The following is a 10,657-nucleotide window of genomic DNA, read 5'->3' on the forward strand; positions in this document are numbered from 1 at the left end:
TTCTAAAGTTGCAAGTAATTTGGACTAGAGGTAATATATCCCAAATCCGATATCTATAATCTATATGTAATAATGGGGCCCACTAAATACTTTATTTAAAAAATTGATCAATAATACAGTATCAACGACTGATGAGTGTAACGGCTAAAAATGGTCACTGAAACTCCAAAGTCCAAACCCCCACATTCCAACCATCAAACTCTGCGCACACTCCATTGTCTCTCAGACAATTAGGAGAGAGAAACACAGAAAATAGAGGAGAGAGAAACTCAAAACCCAGCTGATCACACAACAACAACCGAGGGCAAACACGTAATTTCCCCCAACCCCGCGAAAATACTATGCACGGACTCCGAGTCTACAACAACTCCTCCGGCAAGTTTCACGGCGGAAAACAGATTTTTCCGATGACTTCCGGCGAATCTGCGGCGGCTTCACAGCGCCTTATCGACGCCATTCTCGCCGGAGATTCGAAGCTCGCGTTTGATCTTCTCTCCGATCCTTTCGTCGACGTTGATTTTGTTGGTACTGTTACTTTGAGGTCTCTGAAGACTGAACTTGTTCCTAATGGTGAGTCGACTCACCGAGTTGTCTCCGAGTTTGAGGAGTTTCGGACTGATGTTACTGCTTTGTTTCTTGCTGCTCACTCTGGGAATCTCATTCTCCTCAATAAATTACTGGTATTCATTTTTATTACAGTACTTGTTTTTTTCCTGCTTTTTTGGCTGGATTAAAGTGAATAATATGTGGATTTGTGTGTAAAGGTGAAAAAAGTTTTGATGTAGAAGTTGTAAGAAAACTTTTAGAACAAATTCGGATTAGTCGGAGTCTAGTTAGGCTCTAAATTACGGACCGGGTTGGGTAACTCGAACAGAAAAATTAGTCGGAGTCTAATTAGGCTCTGAATAGGTATATTTTGGGTCGAATCTGAATTAGTCCGAGTCTAGTTACAGACCTGGTGGGGTAACCCGAATAAAATTAGAAAACTTTTGAACTGTTAACTAAAACTTTAATGCTGTTATTATTTCCTATTCTAGAGGAATTTTGATTTTTTATGGCTTCAATTGGAGTTCTGTTTGTACTGTAAATTGATTTTGGTTGATTTAGCTCCTTTTTTTGCAGATTTTTGTGCTGTTTTGATTTTCGCGGCTTAAATTGGACCTTCATTGTTAGTAGAAAATGATTTTTGAATTTATAATACTAGATAAAGTTCTGGAAAAAAAAAATTCGAAAATGTCTGATTTGGTAGTTTTCTTATTTATTGGTTTAGGAAAAACTTTGAATTTCTGGCTAAATTTATAAAACCTAAAATCAGAATATATATATATATATATTTTTTAAGATAATACTGTAAAAAAGTTGATAATTTTTGTAAATTTATAAAACCAAAATCATAATTTTAATTTGTAATTTGTGGATGATAATTATTTTTATTTTTTCCTCCTTCAAACGGCCACTTTGACTTGTAATAAGTAACTCAAAATTTAAGGTCAAACTTCCAATTTCAGCAGAAATAAAATTTCCAATTTCACTACTCTTTTAACAAACTAAAACAGAAGATTTTTGTCTTTTGTTTAACTCGATTGGAGGAGGTTCTTTAAGCGTAAACTATAGACAATATTTAGGAATGATCTAATTTCTTGCTTTACTTGAGCTACAAATCTTACATAATATGTAGACAGATCATCGGTATTCGCCTACTCTGCAGTTATCATGTAGACAAATCATTGATACTCGACTACTCGGTAGTTGTATACTATATAGTACATGGAGACGACTCAGTGATACTTCATACTCGGTAGTTGAAACACAATTCATGCACAATTTTGCATTTTAGCTTTTATGTGAATGATTTTGAAACAACCTTTTGTCTTAGAATTTACTGTGACTATGTGGTCCAATGGTTGTTGCTGTTGTTGTAATTTGGTAAATTTAGTTGAGTTGTGAGTATTTCTGAGGTGGTTTGTTGAAATTTTATGTCGTGCCAATTGCCAAATAGTCGGAAATCAGACTAGGGAAAAACTATTTGTGCTGGATCATGGAAGATTGGGATCTAGATCTCGTACGATTTCTTAAAATAAGTTTTGGATTTTGGCAGAACTGCAAGTGCTAAACTTATCAGTTTATTAAACATATGTTTTGTTGCAGACTTTCATTAAGGAGAATGTGTGTAGGAGTGGATTAAAAAAAGAATGCTTGATTTAGTGATGCCATGTTCTTGTTTGATATGCATATTTTATAATCAGTCTTTCACTAGTATTGAGATTAAGGGATAAGTATGCCATGTGGGTTGAAATGTTATCCTATTAAAAATTAATACCTAGACATAAAATTTCGGAATTTTGGTGTTACTTCATGTTAACTTGTGGTACGGTGGTAGAAGGAGATTGCTACATTTAGCCGTGATACTATAAAGTAATCACTATAGTTGATTTGGAACTGTTATTTTTCTTATTATTGTAGGAAATACTATGTATCTCTGTTGATAGTTTCACATAAATTCTTGTAAATGATACTGTGAGTTGCGGAAACATGACAGAGTTTTAAAGCTGATGTAAATAAGAAGCTCTTCCGAGGCTATGCAACAACGGCAGCAGTTAGAAGTGGTCACATCGAAATACTTGAAGTTCTACTGAAAGCAAGGGTATGTCAGCCAGCATGTGAGGATGCGTTGTTAGAGGCAAGCTATGTGGGACGGCCAAGGCATGCAGAGCTACTCATGGGTTCCAACAATATCAGTTCACAAGTTGCTGTCCATGCCCTTGTCACTGCTTGCAGCAGAGGCTTTCTTGATGTTATTCAGGTGTTAATTAAGGTAATTACGCCGTCTTTTAGAGGAATTTCCTAATTGCTTGTGGACTTTAATTTTATAGCCGTAGTAGTGTTTAGGTCACAGAGGCACTCCCAAAAAAAACCAGTACTAACTTCCTCAGATTTTGTGTTCACCGGAAGCAATTTCAATTTTCAAGGCCCTACTCTTTGTTCTCTTAATCATTAAATCCTTCAAAATATTTATATGCTAAATGGTGCTAGATTTCTAGTTCTTACTATACAAATTAGTTAAAGCCACAGAGGCAGGCAGAGCTTATTGAATGACCACTACATAACTCATGTCTGCTTTTGTTATTTCTTCATTTTTATATGAATGCAGTGTGGAGTGGACACTAATGCTATTGACCGCATGCTGCTCCTGTCATCAAAACCATACCTACACCTGAATCTTGACTGCAATGCAATTGTTGCGGCCATAGTTAGCAGACAGAGTTCTGTTGTCGAATTACTGCTAAGGGTGAGTGACCAGGGGAGTACTAAATATACTTGGATTTATGTAGGTGTATTTGACATTCTTCCAATAATACATCTCATTATACAAATAAAAACAATTATTTGCCACAGGAGGGTGTCCGGACAGATACTAAAGTCAGGTTAGGTGCATGGTCGTGGGATCCATCAACAGGAGAGGAGTGCAGAGTGGGTGCTGGACTAGCTGAACCTTATGACATTGCTTGGTGTGCTGTTGAATACTTTGAAGAAACTGGTAGTATCTTGCGCTTGCTCCTTCAGCATCTCTCCCCTAACACACCTCACCTCGGAAGAACCCTTATCTACCATGCCATCCTATGCAACAATGCACGAGCGCTTGATGTGTTGTTGAGTTGTGGCGCAGATGTGGAATTTCCTCTAAAATCAAGTAAAAAAACTGAAATCCGTCCTATACATTTGGGTGCACGCCTTGGGGAAGTGGAAATTCTTTGGCGTCTCATAACTGCAGGCTGCAAAATCAATTCCAAAACCAGTGGAGGAGAGACTGCAGTTATGATATGTACTAAATACAAGCACAAGGAGTGTCTTAAAGCACTAGCTTCAGCTGGTGCTGATTTTGGGCTGGTAGATGCAGCTGGTGAGTCTGCAAGCTCCATAGCAGGGTCCACGAGGTGGACATTAGGTTTCCAGCAGGTAATCCTTGATGTGATTAGATCTGGGAAAGTAGTCAAATCCAGTAACTCTGCAGTCTTTTCTTCAATCATATTTGTGGTTCAATCCAATGAGATTCAAGCATTGAAAATCCTTACAAAACAACCAGATGTTGCTCTTAACGAGCAGGATGAGAATGGGTTTACAGCAGCTATGTTGGCTGCAGCAAGTGGTCAAGTGGAGACTTTCCACTTGCTTGTCTATGCTGGAGCTGATATATCAGTAAGCAACAAGCGTGGAGAAACAGCGTTAACTTTATCTGAAGCAAGCTGTAACCGAGAAGCTTTTGAGCAGATAATGCTGGATTATGCCCTAAAAAATGAAAGTCAAGGGCCTACTAGTTCTTTTGCCTTGCATTGTGCAGCACGACAAGGGGACTTGGCTTCAGTTCGAAGGCTAACAAGCATGGGATACGATGTCAATGCTTTTGATGGTGATGGGTATACCCCATTGATGTTAGCAGCTAAGGAAGGCTATGGAAGCACGTGTCAATTTCTGATCTCTCGAGGTGCAAAATGTGAGACCGAAAATGATAAACACGAGACTGCACTTTCACTGACGAGGAAGAACGGCATTGGGAACGAAGCAGAGCATGTGATACTTGACGAACTAGCAAGGGTTCTAGTTCTATGTGGTACATGGGTGAAGAAGCACACCAAGGAAGGCAAAGGATCACCACACTGGAAGAAATTGAAGATGATTCGATCAACTGGAGTGCTGTACTGGGGCAAGTCAGGGAAGAGGAATGTGATTTGTCGGGCAGCTGAAGTTGGTCCCAGCATAACATTCCTTGGAAACAGACCGAAGACATGCAGTGACAAGCAGTCAGGGCTGTTCCACGTAGTGACCACCAAGAACCAAGAAGTGCACTTTGCCTGCGATGGAGTGGAAGTGGCCAAGTTGTGGGTGAGAGGGATAAAACTAGTGACAAGAGAAGCCATTTTCGGGAAGACAACACTCCGAGCTATATTCAATCAGGAATTTGGGAGTTAAGTTAATAAGAAACTACCCTATTCACATGTGTATTGCTAGCTGTTAAATATCGTGCCTTGTAAAAGATGATCAGTTTGTAACTAGCAGGGACAATATTGATCTTCAGTAGTTAACCATCAGAAGTAGAGTTCAGTTTAACTATTACTCGTATTAATATAGCTCTTCGTATAGCTAGCTAATTGGAGATGGCAAAATTAAGTGTTTGAAAATAGAGCTAGTTGATATAAGCCAGTTAGAATGTTTTCCAACCCTAAGAATAATAAGAAGTTGCACATTCAACACTTTAAAATTTCGCCGAAGCCCCCTAATTATCAAGACATGATAATTCTAAGGGTCAATTTAATCCACCTAAATTAATCATCAATATGAGAGTAATTTCTGGTAGCAAGTTTTAAAGGAGAAAGTTTCCAGGCCTTTCTGTTAGTAGGCGAAATTTTAAAGGAGAAAGTTTCCCATTCTTTGTCACAGCTTTCCCTTCTTAATCATCATTGTCGGGTGTTGCTGAGAAGTTTTCATTATCTTCGGGTTCTTGAGGCATGGATTCTCACCATTGTTTGCGTTACATAAGCCATGTAGCTAGCATACGTTCTTCCTCTTAATCTGATATGAGCCCTAACACGTCTTTACTGATGTTTATTTCACACTCACAACTTTGGCATATTGGTTAACTTGATGTCTTAATCAATTTGTATCCACTAAACTCATACTGTAGTACTCCGTACTAAATTTGCCATTGTCTTTTTCTGATTAGATTGGGATTGGGTAAAAGAGGATAAAAAATATTTCCATCTTTGTATGGCGGATTGTTTGAGGCAAACAACATCTCTAGTCTTTACACTTTTGTTAACTCATTTATAACTTTCTTCTTTTTGAAACAAATAAATAAATAAAAAATACGGAGTAACACAAAGATAATGACAATAAAGCTACACTAATTCATAGTACCCCCGTTTCTTTTTAGTTGACACGTATTCCTTTTTGGGAAGTTTTTTTTTTTAGTTGACACGTTTTCTTTTGGGGTAAATTTTTTACCTTGTATTTACAAGTTACCCCACTTTCTTTTTCATTCTCTCTCACTCTCTCTCCTCTCCTTAATATATGTACCTAAATCAAACACGTCAAGTCGTCAACTACTACGTAAATAGAAACGGAGGAAGTATTATGGAGTATTTTATAAGAAAATACACTCTAATAATCCTAATTATTGCCGATTTACTTCTAATAATCTCAACTTTATTATGAGTTTGCCTTTAATGGTCCTAATAACCGATGACCTTCTGAAAGAGTTATTATTATTATTATTATTATTATTATTATTATTATTATTATTATAGGCATGTGTCAACACTTGAAGCTACTATAGCCTATAGGGGCTTGGTGATCTCATATTCTATTATTTTGCAAAAAAATATAGTTTTGCTTTTGTAATTATCAGCTATTCAGCTTGCCTTTGGAGTTTGTAAAGATTCTATTGTTTTTTTTATTTTTCTTCTTTAAAAGTAAATGCAAAGACTAGAAAGGTTTTTTACCCTTTGAAAGTGTGATTATATTTTAGACCATGGAACGTAAAAATACCATGTTTTGAACTGAAATTGCGATAATGTAGTTCTTCCTCTATGAATCTATAACACAATCAATCAAAATTGATCCGTGAAACAATTTGATCTATGGATGGCGTTGTTAAAGTAAAGATCGTAATGCCAAAAAAACCATATAGTAAGCCCCTAAGGCATAGATTGTTGACACTAATAATATGCAATGTTTTGCAAGGCAAAACTACCATAATTCTGAATACTGATACATTAATTCCTGCCCTTGTGACCAAAGAAAGGCAATAGGGATGAAGAATTACCGTGCTTAAATCACACTGGTGGAGAGCTGTACATCTCTTTTACTATGGAAGACCTCAAAAATGGGAGCTGCCAATGAGCTAACTAATATGCAATACCCTGTACACAGTAAACAATGGTAAGTACACAAATATTCCAACAAAAATAACCACTGATTCAAAAGATACATGTAAAGTTTTTCCCCGAACATGAGCTCTCCATAATCAGCTGTCAATAACAAGAAACTACTACTCTGTATAAATCTCAAAATGATACAATTTCATGGTTATGGTGAAGATGAGAATTCATCAAATCAGCAAAATCACGGCCTATAACACAACTACAATCAATTTCACCTAGTAAATGACTAATACCTGTGGGCTGTGGCAATATAGAATTATAGATAGCTCTTATCCTAAAGCTACTTCTTCACTTTACGAGCAAGGAAACGCTCTCGAGCTGCTTGGATTTTACTATCCCGATCAGCAGGAGACTCGACTTCCTTCACTTCCTTCTTTGACACACCTTGATCATTCTCTTTAATGCCATCCTCGGGATCAGTGAAGCCCCCACTGAGTTTGTTGATATCAAGAGTCTCAAGCTTCTTTAAGATGGGGGAGATCCATTGCATTTTCTACAGTACACACATTCCGCATAAATGGACTAGATGTTGTAATCAACTCCTGGTACACAACATAATTCGGAAGCATTCCATCCTCATCGGGTTGCAACACAGATGATGGATGTACTTGAACAAGCTGAGACTTCAACCCAAGTGTTCGATACCCATTATGGCGAATCATTCTTTCAGCAAGCTGATTAGCATAACCAACACATAATGCCCTCCTCAAGTTTCTGTAATTCATTTTTCTCTCTCTGGACTGGTGTTTCCCTTGAACTTCTGTAGCACATTTGGCCATCTTCTGCATTAACTGACACAGCTGCCCACGAACATCTTTGACAAATGACATCCCTCGTATCTGCAATCCATACTCTTTACACCATTCAATATCATAGCCTGTTTCATTCCACAACTCAAAAATCTGCAGCAGTTGTATATGATCACCCAAACCTCCTCCATCAGGAAGCTTCAAGGGAGTGTGCTTCCTTTTCTTTTCAGACCCTTTAGCAAAACTAGGAAGCAAAGAAGTCTCAGCCGATAACATGGCAGCAATTGTCAAAGCCTGTGACAGACTTCCATTCTCATTGGCTGCTATTAGAGTCCTAGACAAAGAAGGCTCCAACGGAAGCTCAGCCATGGTTCTTCCAACACTAGTTATCGCTCCATTCTCATCTATTGCATCAATGAGATACAACTGCCTAAGTGCATCACCTAAAGAAGCATAAGAAGGCGGGTCCAAAAAATCAAACTTAAGGATATCAATGCCAGGGAGGTCCAAGGACTTCAAATACAGGACACTCCCTGCAAGTGAGGTTCTCTGTATCTCAGGCACTGCGGCCTCCATAAAATCATCTTTATACACAATAGATGAATATAACCTATAACATTTCCCGGGGCGTGTCCTCCCAGCACGCCCCGCTCGTTGATTAGCCTGCACTCTACTAATCTGTACAATATCTAATGAATACATCCCAGTTTGAGGATTATACTGTCTTTGCTTAACATAACCAGAATCAATAACATACACAACACCATCAACAGTCAAAGAAGTTTCAGCAATATTAGTTGCAACAATAAATCTCCTACAATTACTCGGAGGAGGGTTAAAAACTCGAACCTGTAACTCGGGTGGCAATGACCCATGAAGTGGATAAATCACAGCATCCATCACAGAACCTTCCTCTAAGCTCCTAACTCGATCCTCCAGCTTCTGCACCAACTTCTCAATATCCTCCTGACCTGTCATAAAGATCAATATATCCCCTTCAGGCTCCCGAACGTGTATATCGATCGCCTTCTTTAACGCCGCCTCGACAAAACTCTTAGTCACTTCATCCGTGTATATCACCTCCACCGGAAACAGCTTCCCAGGCACATTTAGCACAGGACACCCATTAAAAAATTCAGAAACTTTCTCCCCTTCAAGAGTTGCCGAAGTAATCAAAACCCTAAAATTCGCCGAATCACGAATACACACCAATCTTTTCACAAGACCCATCAAAATATCCATATTCAAACTCCTTTCATGAGCTTCATCTAATATTATCACGGAATATGATCGAAGTTCTGAATCAGATAAGCTCTCTCTAAGAAGAACACCATCAGTTAGGTATTTGATTCGGGTTTTTGTTGAAGTTCGATCTTCGAATCGAATTGCGTACCCAACTTCTTCCCCAAGTCGAACCCCCATTTCTTGGGCGACACGGCGTGCGACGGAGACGGCGGCGACACGGCGAGGTTGTGTGACGCAAATGGTGCCGGAATCGGCGAAACCATGCCGGAAGAGGATTTGGGAAAGTTGGGTACTTTTGCCGGAACCAGTTTCTCCGATTAAGACAGTGACGAGGTTGTTCTTGACTGTTTCAACGATTTTGTCTTCGAATTGAAGAATTGGGAGCTTATCCATTGAAATGGAGTTGCAATGATGGCGGAAATTGTGATTGCGCCGCCGTTTAGCTGGAGGTTTTTGGGCGGGACTGAGGGGTGCTGTTCTTATATCCTGCGAGTATAAGAATGACAATCCAAATTCCAAACTCTCTAGCAAATACAATTTTATCTGCCAGATAAACGCATTTATGTTAAACTGATGGCATTTCTGTAAATATATTGAAAAAATATGGTCATTTATTCTATATTTTTGGTGAGCTGTTCAATTACTGTTTGCAGATTGCATTTATGTTTGGTGAAAGAAATTACACATGTATCCCTCAACTAGTACATGAAAAGACGCATGTACCCATCTACTGGTACTTCAAAAGACGATTATACCCCCCAAATAAACAAAATTATCTGGAAAATTAACTGGGCATAGCTCCTAGTTTCCACGGGTCGCGTGCAACTAGAATCTAAAGAACGGAGATATATAAACATTAAAGATACTTTCTAAAATAAAATAAAGTTAAAATTTTATGATAAAATTATGCGTTGATCGGTGTAATCTATACTTAGTATTTAAAAACACAAACCACACATTACTCATATGCCACATGTCACCACAAATCACTCATATGCCACATGTCACCTTCTTTATCAAAAAATAATGTTCATGTCTTTATGCATTTTGTAACTTGCAAATTTAAGAAGGAAATTAAGTATTTCAACTACACCAAAATAAAGTCGTAGTCTTTTCATCTCCTAAACTTAAAATAAAGTAATAGTAAAAAAAAAAAAAAGTTGAGCTAATTAGTTCACATTATATAAATATATATATAAAGTACAATAAAACAATGCTGACTCATATAACACAAATAAGCAACACATTACAAGGAAAATATTCTAAGTAATAACCTGTGCATGGAACGGGCCAGAAGGCTAGTTAATGTTAATTTACCATTAATATTTCTTTTTATAGATTCTTATACATAATCTTTAAGGCCCTTAGGGCTATGTTTATCATTTTCCATAAATTATAAATCTGATTAAAAACTCGTAGTGCTTCATTTAGGCATAAGTGAATAAGCTAAATGAGCCTAGCTCAAACCATTTTGGCTCGTGGATAGCTCATTCATTTTGTTTGCTACGTTCATCTTGTGCCACAGACGGTAATTTTAAAATTTGTTATCCATTCTATACTATGTTTAGTGTGCTCATTTAAAAGTCTATTTTAAATTTGTTCAAACCGAATTAAAAAAATAAAAAGCACGGAGTAATGATTATTATTTTTAGGCAAAATTGGTCTTAACATCATAAAATATTACTCCGTAGTTAATTACGATGAAGGTAATATGTACTTGTTTTG

At 37.6% G+C, this 10,657-nt stretch overlaps 1 protein-coding gene and 1 pseudogene across 2 annotated transcripts; one reads left to right on the forward strand and one right to left on the reverse strand.

Moving 5' to 3' along the window:
- Positions 1 to 184: 184 nt before the first annotated feature.
- Positions 185 to 5,152, forward strand: LOC145633580 (uncharacterized). The gene is made up of 4 exons (XM_081685536.1): positions 185 to 680; positions 2,540 to 2,815; positions 3,152 to 3,289; positions 3,397 to 5,152. Exons 1-4 carry the CDS (start codon positions 342 to 344, stop codon positions 4,966 to 4,968), a joined length of 2,325 nt encoding a protein of 774 aa, XP_081541662.1. The 5' UTR covers positions 185 to 341; the 3' UTR covers positions 4,969 to 5,152.
- Positions 5,153 to 6,682: 1,530 nt separating this feature from the next.
- Positions 6,683 to 9,439, reverse strand: LOC145640308 (putative pre-mRNA-splicing factor ATP-dependent RNA helicase DEAH4 pseudogene; annotated as a pseudogene). The gene is made up of 2 exons (XR_014114946.1): positions 7,172 to 9,439; positions 6,683 to 6,917 (listed from the first exon to the last, which is right to left on the reverse strand). The product of XR_014114946.1 is annotated as a putative pre-mRNA-splicing factor ATP-dependent RNA helicase DEAH4 pseudogene (transcript).
- Between the last annotated feature and the right edge of the window lie 1,218 nt (positions 9,440 to 10,657).

Source organism: Chenopodium album, chromosome 1 (assembly GCF_948465745.1).
Source record: "Chenopodium album chromosome 1, dcCheAlbu1.1, whole genome shotgun sequence".
Classification (NCBI taxonomy): domain Eukaryota; kingdom Viridiplantae; phylum Streptophyta; class Magnoliopsida; order Caryophyllales; family Amaranthaceae; genus Chenopodium; species Chenopodium album.

Excerpts from the sequence above, each read along its gene's own strand:
- LOC145633580 (XM_081685536.1), top strand. The coding sequence starts at position 342 with ATGCACGGACTCCGAGTCTACAACAACTCCTCCGGCAAGTTTCACGGC. Across the intron at positions 681-2,539 it reads TTCTCCTCAATAAATTACTG|AGTTTTAAAGCTGATGTAAA; the intron begins GTATTCATTTTT and ends GAAACATGACAG. Across the intron at positions 2,816-3,151 it reads TTATTCAGGTGTTAATTAAG|TGTGGAGTGGACACTAATGC; the intron begins GTAATTACGCCG and ends ATATGAATGCAG.